General features: G+C 45.1%; 2 protein-coding genes across 2 annotated transcripts in view; one reads left to right on the forward strand and one right to left on the reverse strand.

Moving 5' to 3' along the window:
• The window catches only part of SHROOM3 (shroom family member 3), a 151,593-nt gene that overhangs the window by 81,696 nt on the left and 55,283 nt on the right, over positions 1 to 14,614 (reverse strand). The window lies entirely within an intron of this gene.
• On the forward strand, positions 501 to 805 carry LOC147415641 (uncharacterized). The gene is given in 2 exon segments (XM_086464389.1): positions 501 to 609; positions 612 to 805. Coding segments are annotated over 2 exon segments (303 nt in total).

The raw sequence follows: 14,614 nt of genomic DNA on the forward strand, positions 1-14,614 counted from the left end.
CGCAGACAGAAGAGATGTGGAAAAGGCATGGAAGAAGCTACAGAGCAAGCTAGTGTAGCTCTTGCTAACCTTTCCGAAGAGAAATCACTATAACTAAAATTAAAAATAACGCACCAACCTCTTTTTCTCTGATCCTCAAGTACTCGAGAAACAGGACTTGCTGCTGCAGGATGATATTGGGAAAAAATCCTAAAAAATGCAAGGCTGAAATAAGACTCAAAGAATCAGTCTCCAGGGTGTACTGTTTGCCAGGTCCACTACTGAAAGGAGCCAATTCTATGTAGTCTGAAGCTCCCTTTGTGAAGTGACACTAGAAACAAAACACAAGGTTAAAAGGAACACTGATCTTATTAGAAAGGGTCATTCCATTTCTATGTTGCTAAAATACTATTAACCTTCCAAATGGTTTGCATTTTAGAAGGGCTCTGTTATGCAAATTCAGTGAAGACATTTTTCAGAGCCAGGCCCAGCCCCAGGTTGTTTAAGATTAACTAGTTGCTATGTCGGGAAGAAACAAAGCCAGTGAGAGACTTGGGAAAGGAGGTACTAAGCGTTATCTGAAGGTGCTCCATGATAACATCCAAGGGATCACAAAACCTGCTATTCATCACCTGGGCTCTCCTATGAAGATAGGAGAAGTTCGGTGCAAACGAAGAACACGCCTTAGGGTGCCACCACCTGCGGTGAGCACACCGAGGGGACGGCTGTGACAAGTGTTACTGTGGTTGGTGCTCTGGAGAGCTGGGGTCAGGGTCGTACACTGCAGGGCTTCAGTGGCAAAGCTTATGTTGTTCCAGGTGGTTAGAAGTTATTAAGGTGAAAAAATCTCTAATCAATGTCGTTGTATTCCCATCAACAGCCACTGCAGTATCTGACAGAAACTGACAGCTCCAGGAGCAAGGACAAATTCCTTCAGCTCCCCTCCAGACAAAGAAGAGATGGTACCTAGGATCATGCTTTATAGTTTTGCTAAATAACATGCCACAAACGGTGTCATTTCCTCTTTCGTGAATAATTCCACAAACAAATTTATCCCTACATAGAAATGTGGAACAATAAAAAGGGACCATTTACTCTCAGCATAACTAACCTCGAATGAATGATTCCTCGGAGTTGTGAGAGTAACTTCCTCTGCTGGTATCTTCCTCAGCGTATGGGAAAGATGAGGCTTCCAGAGCAGCAGTTTTTGTGAGCTACCTTGTGGCTGCTCTCACTCACACTTGCATGTAAGCACCATGTTATTTTCTTCCTGTCCCAAACAGGCCTCCTTTGCAGGAGACACGCTGCTAAGGTAGAACCCACAGTGTTCCTTATCCCACATGGTCCTATCGACCCTTATGGACAAATACCGCACAGAGTGCAATCACGCTACGAAGGAGGCTTAAAGACGCTACCGTGTGCAAATCCTGTGTCTCCGAAATTTGAATGGACATTTCTGCGAGCAGGTTTTGCCAGCCAGAACTGCTTACCCAGCCTACAGAAATCTGCAGAGTCATACGATCGAAGGGGCTTTCCCCCCCAGAAGGATCTGGACTGCCAGAGCTGTCCTACCAAGGAAATATCATAAAAAGCAGAAAGTTGGGTGCGTCTGGGCAGCTATCTGCCTCTTCATGCTACCATGCCTGCATCTAAGTGAGAGACGAAGGGGAAGTCTGCAAGTCCACAATGCAAGGATTAGGTACTTTCTTTGCTAAGCCCAGAGCAGAAAAAATAAGTGGCGAGACCCACTGCTGCTGAGATGTTGGAGTGCGGTAGCACCCCAGGCTGGACATGATCCGTCTGTGTGGTGTGAAACGGCAGCAGTGAGTAGATAAGACAGGCAGAGAGGGAAGGAAGACATGTCACTTGTTAGCCTACAAGCTTCTCCCCCTTCTTAGTGATAACCATGAACAAAATACATCTCTCTTTCCAGAATAGGTTAAAACTGAGGTCTCTGCTGAAACATCAACATTTTTACACACAGATAGCAGGTGGTTTTGCAGCACATTTTCTCTAAATGCTTCCTGCTCCTATGGCATGTGGGTAACTCCAAGCATGACAGTTTGTATCACTAACACACCTTCAGACAATGGCATTTATTTACCAATGCAATGTCCGATCCTGCCTCGGAGATGCCTAGACATGCAGATAAAGACACTGGAGACTACACCACACCAGTAAGCTCACAGCAAGTAAGCTGTGCAGCTATAGGGACAGCTGTTCTAGCAATAGTTTTTTCAGAAAGGCTCAGGAAGAGTCCAGGCTAGCACATGTTACAGCGACAGCTGTGAGCACACAGCAACTTCACCTTGTTTTTTATGCTCTCAAGGGACAGCTACAAAGATGGGAAAAGAGCTTACGAGCTCCAGGCCCCACACCAATACACTGCTTGCTCCAGGATACAAAGAAATCTGAGTATAGTGCTCTCTCCCACTTCATCCTATGAGACACGGAATCACAGTCAATCCTCCAGAGCAGGCATTTGAGAAAACATTTTCAATTAAAAAGCACAAATGAATGGGTTCCTGCAAAGGCCAAGTCCCAGCATTACTTGTCTGCTGTGTGTCAAGGCTCATGCTGTACTCTGGAACTCTTTGTTAAAAGGGCATAATTAAACCTCAAGCAAGCTTATAGTGCTAGTTCCCAACTTTTATTAAAGCAGGAATCACCTACATTGATACTATGGGAATTAAGCTAGGCCAAAGAACTAGACCAACAGTGAGACAGAGGGAGCTAATAGGTTTAGCAACTGAAGTTCACTCAGGGCTCACGGCAGCTCTCTAATAATATTCTTAGAGTTTCCCCTCCCCTTCCTGCCCAAATCTCAAAGCATCCATCACGCTTTGGGAAAGCCAAGTTCTCACTCGGGCTTTCCTGTCTGCAACTGGAAGCGCCACATCATACAGCTCTCCTCAAGGTTCCAGGGGAACTGGAAAAGCAGCAAAGAAATGGCAGCATGAAATCAAAAGATGAGAATTACTCACACTAAATTGTCTCCCTACAGTTGTCACCCCCAACCTCCGGCTCCAGCAAAGCAGAGTCAAAAACTGCACGGGAAACAAAGCCCTCCTTTTGTTCTCTAAAGACTAGAAGTCTTTTTATATTTAAATGAAAATCTGTCAAACTAATTAAGTGAATATGTAACGGTCTCATTTTGTACTCATTAGAGAACATCGTAATGGCCATAAATTCCTCTGATGGAGCGTGTATGTGTGAACATGAATGTCTAGTAATGTCTCATAAACTTCAGGCTGGACTATGTCTTTTGTCTTTAGGTTAGACCTTGTAAGACAAACAAAAGCCCCAGTATTGCTTAAATTAGATGCAAAGTGCTATGTTACAGCAATATTATAAGCATGATTCTTGTGCACACAAACAAACCAGGGGACTCGAGTGATGGTTCCCACCGTGACTGCAATGTGGCCCTTGTGTAGGTCTGTAATGCGATGCATTGTCTGAGATGATGTACAATTTTCTGCTTGAAGATATATGGGCAATACAGCTCTTGCCGTGGATTGCTCTGAATATACTGTCAGTATAATCTCAATGGGATGTAGCATGCTTGGCATTCTTTTGCTTTTTGATATTCATAGATAAAAGGAAGAAAAAGAAATAAAGAAATATGGACAAGCAGCACTGAAAGAAACATGTATATATTTTATCTCATTTATAATTCACATTCTTTTTCATTTGTTTGTCTTTAGCAAAGAAACTTTTCTCATGTACTGATGATGGATAACTTTTGAAATAAATTTATTTTGAAATAAAACTGGGTTGGAATTGAAACAGATCCCAGTCTGAATTAAACAAATGCAGGGAAAAATATCAGCATTAAAGGCCATCTAATGATACGTGTTGGGGCTGAGGCAGAAAATATTCCAAGAACACTGAGGATTCTGGAGACCTGCTGCGGTGCAGGAACAGCAACAACAGCAGCTAAATTTTATACAGAGAAATGGGCTCCTGGGCAACATGAGACAGAGGATATGGACAGCTCGTCTTTTCATCTCCAGCTAGAGGCACAGTGTCTGTACTTAAATACAGATGGTGGGTAAACTCTTGGTTGGGGCCAGGCTGCTAGAGTAAGACTCACATGGACCTGATGGTCGTCATGGTCCCCAGCATCTCCAGCTGCATCAGCTAGGAAAGACTTGGAAGTCTGCACCAGCAGATCTCCTGCCCTGGAGTCAGCCTCCACATGGAGTCACCATGACATATTGGGTCACAAGGGTTTTGTCCAAATAGGTGGGTTAAGGGGCTGTTTTCTGAACCTCCTCTACCAGCCACTGGCTGAAGCAAGATCTCAAACTGGGTGAATCAGTAGGATAGTCCACCATTACACGATGCCTTATGAAGCAAGGAATTGGGTGACATTCCTGGAGAGGTCAGATGCAAGGAACAGGCAACTTCCAGAGCCTCTTCCTTGAACCAGTCAGTAGCTGTTCCTACAACTGAGCAGATCGGAGGCTTTAAATTTGCTCAAGATTTAACAACTTTTGGGGCCAGCTCCCTGTGGCGTGAAGAAAGACAGACTGACAATGAGGGAGAACTCATTAGACAGTTACTCTTCTGCAGACAGTTCTCTCTACTCTAGAAACTTTGATGTTTTCAGGGTGGAAGAGCACAATGAAATGATGTCAAAGGAAAAGATTCATTTTCCTTCCTCCCCCACCTCCAAGTAAGTTATTATAATGCAATGATAAATGTTGCTGTACTATTGCAAAAAGACAGATTTCAGCTGGAGCAGCCTCATGTAAAACCGTGAGATGAACGGATGCTCTCTTGATGCCAAGAGCTGGATTTTCAGGGGTAACACAGTGCCAGGAGCTGTGACGGAAGGGAGTGATCTTTACAGGAAGGAGAAACCTGAGTATCACAAAAAGTCTCTGCCCCTTGCGTTATGTTGAGCCATTACGCTCCAACTGCGTAAAAGCATGAATAGGTCCCCAAAATCACATGAGCAGGTTAAAAGTTATCTACTTCTCAATACAAGTATATGCAGAATTTTCACTTGTATTCTAGGCTTTGAATCCTGAGAGCTAGAAACTTCGTTTCACAAATCTCCTGGGTCAGGAGCTGGAGCTTTCCAGCAGGTATTGTATGTCACGTAAACTGGCACTAGCACTCTGTCTCAGTAAAGAATCACGCCTGCATTTCTGCTTTCATTTAAAAATGTTCTTCAGAATGGCGCAAAGCACAAAACTCTGTAATAAACACTGAAGTGGGAGAATGAGATTGAACCTTACAGCCCTCAGTCCCTTACAACCTTCTCTTACTGATCCCGCTGTTCAAAAATAAACCAACCAAACTTTGCTTATTTCCTTACAGCTGGGGGATTGTGGGAGCACCTGTGCATGAATGAATCTTATTCTACATTACAACAGCTTTCAAGCAGAGAACGTAGCAAACCAAAGAAACAACTTGATGCTAAGGTATAGTTAAATTCAGTCAGAGTTTTTATCTACACAGAGCAGCTCGGAACATTGATTCGCCACTTGCTCTTGTTCTAAGAAATACTAACAGCCTCATGCCCGTAATTCAAGCTGGCAACTAACAGATCATGGTCCCCAACTGCTGAAGAAGAGTTTCTGGGGAGGAAGAGACTAAAGGTGAAGGGAGCATGGCAGAACCCATAAAAATACCCATGCTGGCTCACTGAAGAAATAACCACGACTGAAGACACCAAGTCCTTGATTTCAAGTTTTGTTTTCTAGGCCTTACTTCCCTAGTTCTTCTGCAGATCATTTACTGGAAAGGAAAGGCTGTAAGAACATGGTTATGACCTGGTTTAAGCTCCTGATTAAAGCTAAAGTCCAAATCTCTAGTTGCAGAAGCGTTGCTGTTTTCCCTGAAAGAGATCAAAAGTGAACTAAAAAACATAAGAGGAGGTGAAAGACTAATGGCTCCTCAAAACTGTTCAGTGGTGATAGGGCTGAGATTCTTTCTTCGAATAACATTTCTCTCATTAAAAAACAGGTAGGTATCAGATTTTAATTACTTGGTTTTTCCCATCTCGGTAGGACCAGAAAGACTTTATTTCCCTGTTCTCCATTGCAGAAGAAATGCTTTACCTGCCTTCTTATCACAGTTAAATGATACCTGCACTTGAAAGCAGGATTTTTACCCTTCTCTACAACCTTAGGCAAACATACCTAGTTCTCAGAGAGCTGACAGGAAGGCAAATCACCTACTGCAAACTGACAGCTGTCAAGTGATAATAAATACCTATAATAGGGAGAGTTTCATCTCCCTCCATGTACCTATCAGCTTTCACTGAAATTATACCCTCCTCCCTGTGATCAAGCCACTATAGCTGTGTGCTCAGCTTCAAACACAGCCTTGAGCACTGGGGGGGGGGGGATGTGTGTCTGCTGTTTTTCCTTCCCTCTCCTCGTGCATAACATCTCTTCCCAAATGGCATGAAACGCCTGAGAGATTTCTTTCGGTTTGCCAGTTCCCTGACCCCACCTTGCCCATGGGGGCTTCTCTGCAAGTTTGTCTATTTATTGCAGGCTGTTAGGCACAGAAATACTAAAGAAATCAATATACTGTTTGGAAAAGTGAAATAGCCCTAACCTCTGAATGTCTGACCTCAAACCTCTAGAAACTCTCACATAAAATTACAACATATAACGCCTTCTCTTAAAGGAATTAAAATATGTGCTTAAAAACAATCCACTTTGCTGAGTCATAGCAAGAGGTTGAGTAAATTGCAGGGATGAGGCTACAGCTACTTGACAGCAGGAAAAAAGGTTACAAGTGTGGGAAGAAAAGAAGTCTGCATTTCAGAAGTGAATTTCCAGGGGAAAGGAAGGAGTAAAACCATTCATGCATGCAGACAGACAGACAGACAGTTCCTACTACCCCTGCTGCCTGAATAAAGGCTCTTTCAGGATCAACCCTTCCCGGCAGCATGCTGCCTCACCACTGTTGTCTTTAGGAGACAGAGCTCTTAGGTGGCAAAATCTCCCATGGCATAAAAGTTTGCATGTCTCAGTAACACCGGTGATGCTGAGCTATCTATAATCTTCGAGAATCCGATCCCACCACTTGACTATGCAGCAAAGCCCCTTAGCTAGAAGAGATGTCCTGCAGGGCCTGAAGAAAATGACAGTTACAACTAATCAATACACTGGGGCTATTTATGCCAGTTATAACCTTGGCATCTGTAATAATAACGCAGAAGGGGCCTCTGTTTTACCAAGAAGGACAACTGGGCGGCTACACATCCACCGGAGACTTTACTGAATATGTCTCATGGCAAATACAGATCCACTATGGATTTGCATAGGAGATTTTGGCAATTAACAATAAATTACACACATCGGCTCATGTTCCTAGAATGTCACTGCTCAGAAAGGAAAACACCTCCCCAAACCAGATACAAGCTGAGCTCTAAAAGACCATGCTCTCCCTTAGCACGCATCACTCTGTAGCAGGAATCCCAGCCCCGTTCCCGCTTATTCATGACTATGTGTATGCAGGAGTGGGGAAGAGGGCAAGGAAGGATTTCTTTATGAACAAAAAAAAAAAGCAGCCCCATTCCTGAGACACTGTTGCTATGGGCCTGCGGGGTTCACAACAGATGGCAGCGAGAGCCATCCCTGCGCCGGGCTCTGAAGCTGTCCACTCAAGCATACCATTCGCATTCCCCACATACCTCCGGCCCTATGGCTTCGGCACAGGGCGGCTCGTCCCCCTCGACACCCCACCGACCTCTCTCCTCGAGGTGCCTTCGCCAAGCCGTGGGGCCGGGATGCAAGCAGCAGGGCGACATTCAGTCCTCCCACCCCCTCTGCCTTTTGCCGTCCCTCTCCATCCCTGTGTTTTCCCACAGCTGAGTTGTGATACACAATTTCAATACTTCATCTTCCGAGAGGTTGAATCACTGGGAGAAAGAGGTTTGTCCAGGCTCCGTCCTGGACACTGCCAATTTCTGCATCTTCGCATTGGTCTGAATGAGAGTGAGAGAGAAAACAACCCCTTAGGGCCTGATCCAGACCAGGGCTGTGCACCTTCCTGCTCTCTGGACGGAGAAGGCAGCAGCCTTCAGGATAATGGCTTGAGGTGAAGAAGGCAGGACTCAGGCAAGACATCCTCTTTGCTGCAGAGGATATCATCACATCCGAAACACTTTTGGGGAGCACAGTTCAGAGCAATGGTCACTGCCAGAAGGGATTCACTGTCTAATGGGTGTTACTAGCAGCTAAAAAGTGTGAGAGAAAGTGTGCAGAGGGAAAACAATGTAAAGATGCGGTAAGAGAAGTACCAGGCGAGGAAAAGCACGATTTAAGCAGCAGAGATGTTCAGGTGTATAGAAGAGAGACAACAGAAGCAGCAGCCAAGAACTCCAGGTACAGCCTTGCGGCTTCATCTAGTCTAGTGTAGGGCAAGGTTACCTGCAAGACCCCCCAAAATATGCAAAACCCTGTTGAGAAGTCCCCGCTGCTGGGGAGTTCGTGGTCTCAGCCTTCCACTCTGCGCCCTGCAAAATCCTGCCTGAGAGTCAAAGCGGGCCTCCGACTGCACGGCCAAGACTTCCCAGCTCCCAGGGCACAGCCAGGCCACAGGAAAGTCAATCCACCATCACTCCCACATGCACGTTTGACACTGAATTGTACCGTTCTGGTCTCCTAAACCCAAACAACAGACCTGTTGGCTCTTCAGTAAGGAATTTGAATGTGATTTGCCTGTTGCTGATCACACATAAGAGCACTCTTTGGGGCTTATTTGCATTTGGCTGCTGGAGTCACTGGTTTTTTCTTTTTTTTTTTGGGGGGGGGTGGGGGGTTACAACAACGGCAGACAAAGCGGCAGACGCTGTAGGCTAACCACGAAGAGCGGCGCTGGAAGTGTGCAGCTGGCCGTTTGCATTGTGCTGAGCTGCAGGGCTGCTCCGAGGCAGCCTGGGAAATGTGCTCGCTGCTCATCGGCAGGTTCAACCAAAATCCTTGGCCATTCTCCTTTATGGCTCTGACTCGCCTGACCCTCCTAAATGTTGGCCTTCCAAAGCACTGGGGGATAAAGTTATTTTCTGGTTCTTTTTTCTTCTGATGCAGACAAGGAGCAAACATTAAGTTTGAGAAAAGAATATGACTTTTGCTAAAAGTGTTTGTGTGACTGCATGTGCAGTCTTTTCTGTGCAGGCATGCAGGAAATTTTCCCTCCCTCTCACACACACAATGGTTTAGATTTGGTATTTATGAGCTTAAGTTAGAAATAAAGGAGGAATGAAGTTTCCAGGTGGCTCTTTCTTTCTTTAATCTTTCCTATGTTTCTCACTCTCTCCCCCTCTCTATTCTATCAGTCTTTAATCAAATTCCTGCTGTTACTTTTATTGAACAAAGGAGATGCTGGCACAGCCCTGAAGTGCCTATGCACATGGGTTGCCCTCTAACAGCCAAGTTGCTACGATTTATTGTTAAATGGTCCCCGCAGGCTGTAATTACTAAAAAGCAGAAAGAAATGTCCAGGCTTTGGCAACTGAGGTAAATGTTAATATCTGGTATTTCTTCAGCCACTTGGGTTTCTATGAGGTATTGCCTTTAACCCTTTGAAGGCTTCAGAAAGACTTATCTTTAAAAGACTATAAAACAGATCAGAGAAAACAGTAACATCACCCCTAGATGATTTTTTCAATTCACTTGAAGGAGGCAACCACCAAATCTTTCAAATTCAGGCACCTCTTCAAGTTTCAGATACTACGTGCATCACCTTTCTTCACATTACATACTAAGAGCACTGAATCACTCTGCTCAAACCGTACCCAGGGACAGAGAAGAAATACATGACTGGCTCATCTACAACCTGATATGAAGACCACAGGAGATGTCAAATCACTCAAGCAGGTAGTGGATTAGGACCCAGGCTAATCCCTCGCCCATACATGATTGTCCACCCTAATTTATAGCTGAACACTTTGTTTGCAGTACTGCCTGCCTGCAGTCCCCCTCCAGAGAGTCACAGCATGCAAGAGATGCAAGTGGGCAAGAGCTGATGCCATCCTTTGCAGAGCTCCCTGCGGCCTCGTAGTGTATACATGGGTCCTCCAGTGAAGGACAGGAGGTTCCCCACATCTGTAGCCTGGGAACATGCCCACCCATGCAGGCATCGGGCCATGCCTCAGGGTGATGGGATCTGGACTGTAAAACAGCCTCTTCCTACATGGTGTGGACCTCTGTCAGCCTCAATGCCTCAGGAACCTCTAGGGCTACTCACACACCGACTGGTTTTGCCCTTGATGGCATGTACTTAAGGAAATGAGTGCTCCTGAGAGCAGGCAAACGTATGCAGGCAGGAACATACATGCACTTACCATGCACATGTCTGCCTCAGATAGGACAGCCGGCTTGTGGGGTACTCCAAGGGCTGAAGCTGACAGCACGTGGACAGTCTTTCCCCAGCCAGATGCTCCTTTGAATTTGATTTTAAAGAGCTGGCTCAGGCAAGGCAAAAGGAGGAAATTTGGGGCAACCTAAAGTGACTGGGAATTTGCTACCATAACCAGTTCTAGTTTTATTGGCAAAATCTCCCTGCTCTTTAAACACTGGAATAATGAGTGCATATTATGCAAGGCAGTGTGCTGCACTCGCAAGTTGTGGCTGCATCTGTCCTTTAGAACAGGCTGGTTTAAGTTGATTTTCTCAAGCAGATATAATCTACAACCAAAAATTACTCCATTTTACATAGAAAGGGCCACAGACTCCAATATTCCACTAGCACCACTTCAACTTGCTTTCACCTGCACTGCTAGCTTTCACTAAATGGACTGGATCAGCACACTGTGGAAAAAACAGAGTTACAACAATTCCAGCTGAAGCACACAGCTAAAGGTTTGGCCCATAGTCACAAAAAAGAACTCCAAACAACCCTAAAGTTAAAGATATCCTAATAGCCAGGAAGCAGGTAATGAGTTTAAAGATCAGTCAATGGGTTTACTAAAGGAGTTAATGTCTCAGGAAATAATCAAAATCAAAGTTCAACGAACTTAGTTTTATGATTCACAACCAATCTAAAAGGGTGTATAGGTGTGTATAATACATGACAGGTCTTCAACGAATGTAAATTTGTGCAGGCCCATACTGGAGCTATACTGATTGCCATCTCTTAAGAATCAGCCTCTTTCACATTCTCTTTCTGCTATCTGCAATGTTACTGTACTAATCAAACAAGAATATACCCCAGACTGTACAGCTTGCCCATCTGTATCAAACACTGACACCGAGCATTGGCCTGGTTTGACACCTACTTTAAACAACCCGCAACTTATAAAAGGTGAAGGCCAAAAAGAGTGCCACTTACTTGAGCAGAGACTCTTCCAGACTATAAAACTGCAAAATGCACTCGACACATCCTGGCGTGTATGTGAGTCAGATCCTCTGCTCATGAGACTCAGCGTCCCAAGTGCATGGCATTACTAGTGCCCTTTGACACCAAGGGAGGGAATGGCCTTAAACGTACTGTACAACTCTGGAGGCTCTCAGGAGCTCACCCCTCCTGCAAGCTTCTGGTACTTTTCTAGCCTGAAGCTCAATAGATTTGTTTACACCGCTCAACAGCTTCCCCACATACAGAACCTGAGCAGCAGCGCAGCACTGGCTCCCCGTTTGCTGTGAGCTCGCTTGAAACAGCAGCTGAAAAATTCGCCATGGCACTGCCTGGACGCTCATGTGCTCTGAAGTTTATGATACTCACGACATTTAGGACCAACAGGGTCCTTAAGACTCCTGTCCTCCCTCTCCCAAAGCCCTGCTGTGAGGTCCTGCTGCCTCCGCAGGCACAAAGCCGTTGCCCGGCTTGCGCTGCTGTGGCTGTTGAGAGGCTGCTTACCTTTGGAGACACCACACCAAGTTTCAGGTATTCCCATCCTCACGGCGGAGGCAGCCTGCCATTTGTCGAGCGCAGGACTTGGAGGAGGGAATGGCACTACCGCCTCGGAAATTGGAGAAACAGGAGCATAGCGATTAAGATAACAAGTTGCAGATACAGGTGTTGTGCACAGAGGCACCTCAGGACTAATCCCGCAGTAAAAAGCAGGAGGTTTGCTCAGCAGAGGCAGCTCAGATTACTGCCCTCCTACCAAGCAGTCGTCAGCAGGCCTGACAGACAGGAGCAAGAGACCGTGAGGAAAGGAGAAATTTGCTGAGTGAAAGTGCCAGTCAGCTCTGTCCCGACTCCCCGCAGATCGGTGGTTGGCCCCCTCTTATAATTAACACTGGGCTTTTGGGGGAGAGAGGAGAAAAGAAACTATATTCTACAAGGAATTGTTTTCAGCCAGCCAGGAATTATTTATTGTTTCTCTCAAAATTCACCACTCAAATTTCATTTGAAAAATGGAGCAAGGGTGGGGAATAAAACCCTACGGTGGAGGAGAGGTGTAGCAGGGATGTTGGTCTCTGTTGCTCACTGGCCTGCAAGTTTGGGCACAGCAATTCAACTGCAGGTTCGGGGGTTGACAAAGATACCCACAATGGTTCCCTTCTGCCAAGGGGCAGCTCCGTGGGTCCCACTGCCTCTTCTCCTGCGCCAAAGCACCACGCTTGAGACCCTGCAGAGAAGGTTGTGGGCACATGGCTCTGTATGAAGTCCATGGAAATATCACAGAAAATTACGTGGCTCTCAACACATGGGACCCATCTTCATACAAAGGATGTCAGCCTGATGCAACTAGGGAGCTTCAGTTACCCTCTACCCAGCCAGGCTGCCTTAACATCCAAGAGAATGCTGAAAACGTACATTAAATATATGTTACCTATGTTAAATTAACAAAATGTTTCATTTCAGGCCAAATGGAAAATAAAATTTCACTTCTATTTCACCCTAAATATTTTTTTTCCCAGTCACACATACTTTTAACCACACTTTCTCCACTTCAATGTCCCCTTTACTTCAAGAGTCTGAATGCATCACCCTCTTCAATGCAGTTAACTACCTGACAGCCTACAGTCAGGACAGCTGTATCTCCATTTTGGAAGGGAGGTGAGTGTAAGGAGTAATGCCACATAAAAATATCTGTGAGCAGGAGGAACAGAACCCAGTGCCCCAGGCCCAACACCACATTACTGGAGGAGTTTCCCACCTCCCCAAGACAAAGGATGGCACTGGCTGCCTCCATTCACCCCTTGCCATTTCACCTCATGACAGCAATAAGTTTTAAAAGCCTGGTGAACAAGAAGACTTCAGAGGTAACTCTGAGCTAACCGGCTCTTTCCAGCTTCTGAAAGGTGGATTTTTAAACAATATTTCTGATTTTAATTAGCTTAGGCATTCTGTAACAGGAAAAAAAGTTACTGTGTACTTACAAAAACGTTTTACGTGCACGTACTGAAGGCCGACCCTGTCCCCCTTCTAACGCTAAAGTCAAAGCAGGCAGAAAGCTGAAGAAAGAAGTATTGAGAAAAAAGAAGTTCTATATTCTAGAGCTACTGGCACACCCAGTGTTTTGGCCAGGTGCATGCATGACTAGCCTTTGTCCACCTGCATTTGTGTAAGGGAGTTAGGCTGCCTTTCGCTACAAACAGGAAGATTTGTGCATATAAAAGACCATTTGATACTGTCTGTGCAGTTTCTGCTCTTCATTATTCTTTTGACTGAGATATTCCATTTATGCAGCCACAAGGGAGAAACAATACCAAGGGATTTGGATGACCTATACAAGCCCATTCATGAAAAAATGTAAAGTAGTTACAGTGACCGCTATACCCTAACATCTATTTTACTGAAGTAAAGCCAGGCAAACTCAATTTATATCAGTAGGATTACGTCAGTGTTCATTAGCCTTTCCTGATCCCACCTCTCTTTCAGAGGAAACCTCAGATCAAGCACAGAAAAAGTTTTTCAGAAACTGTTTTATATTCCTGGGTAACTAGCGTAGTTGAGCAAAACAAATATTTCATCCAGCTAAGGATATGCATACATCAGCACCTATCAACGCCACGCAACTAACAAACCCCTTATAAATCAATATTTATAGTCAGCTCTTGAAATTAAAGCCATGCAACTGCAGCTTCTTCCAATAAAGATGATGACATTCAGTTATTCTCAGCTGCCCTGTGAAGCTGTCATCCTGCAGTCCTTCGCACCTGTACAGGTAACCAGAACCTCGCGCGAGTCCAGGTATTTGCCCTATCGACTAAAGGTCAGCCCAGACACAATCACAGATAGAGAAGCAAGGCACAGATCAGTCAGAGAACACACGCTTGTTTGTTCCAGTCTTCATACTATCCAGCTCCGACTTAATCCTCAGGAAATTCCTAAAGAAGGAGATTCACACCCTAAAAAGCACTTTGTACAGCGCTGGCAGAGATTTCCCAGCTTTTCCAGTGTCACTTTCTGAAAAATCAAACCCCAGTTTGATTATTGCCTGAAGAAGGCAAACTAATCCAAATGCACTCGGTGAAAGAAGCAGCTAATGCAGAGTGGCAGTGGCTAGAAATGGCTGTGTTTCTAATGCAGTCTCAGGTGAGGGGTCAGTCTTTAATGTCCCGTATAGGATAACACATTGTGGTGGCTGGTATTTTTTTTTTCCAAGGCATTTCCCACTGTCCCCATCAGTGGCCTAAATCTTTTTTTTTAAAAAATCATATCTAGATCTTCTTCACATTTACTACTCACTGTGGGAAATTTCCTGAAAGCC

This window comes from Leptosomus discolor, chromosome 4 (assembly GCF_034619465.1).
Source record: "Leptosomus discolor isolate bLepDis1 chromosome 4, bLepDis1.hap2, whole genome shotgun sequence".
Classification (NCBI taxonomy): Eukaryota; Metazoa; Chordata; class Aves; order Leptosomiformes; family Leptosomidae; genus Leptosomus; species Leptosomus discolor.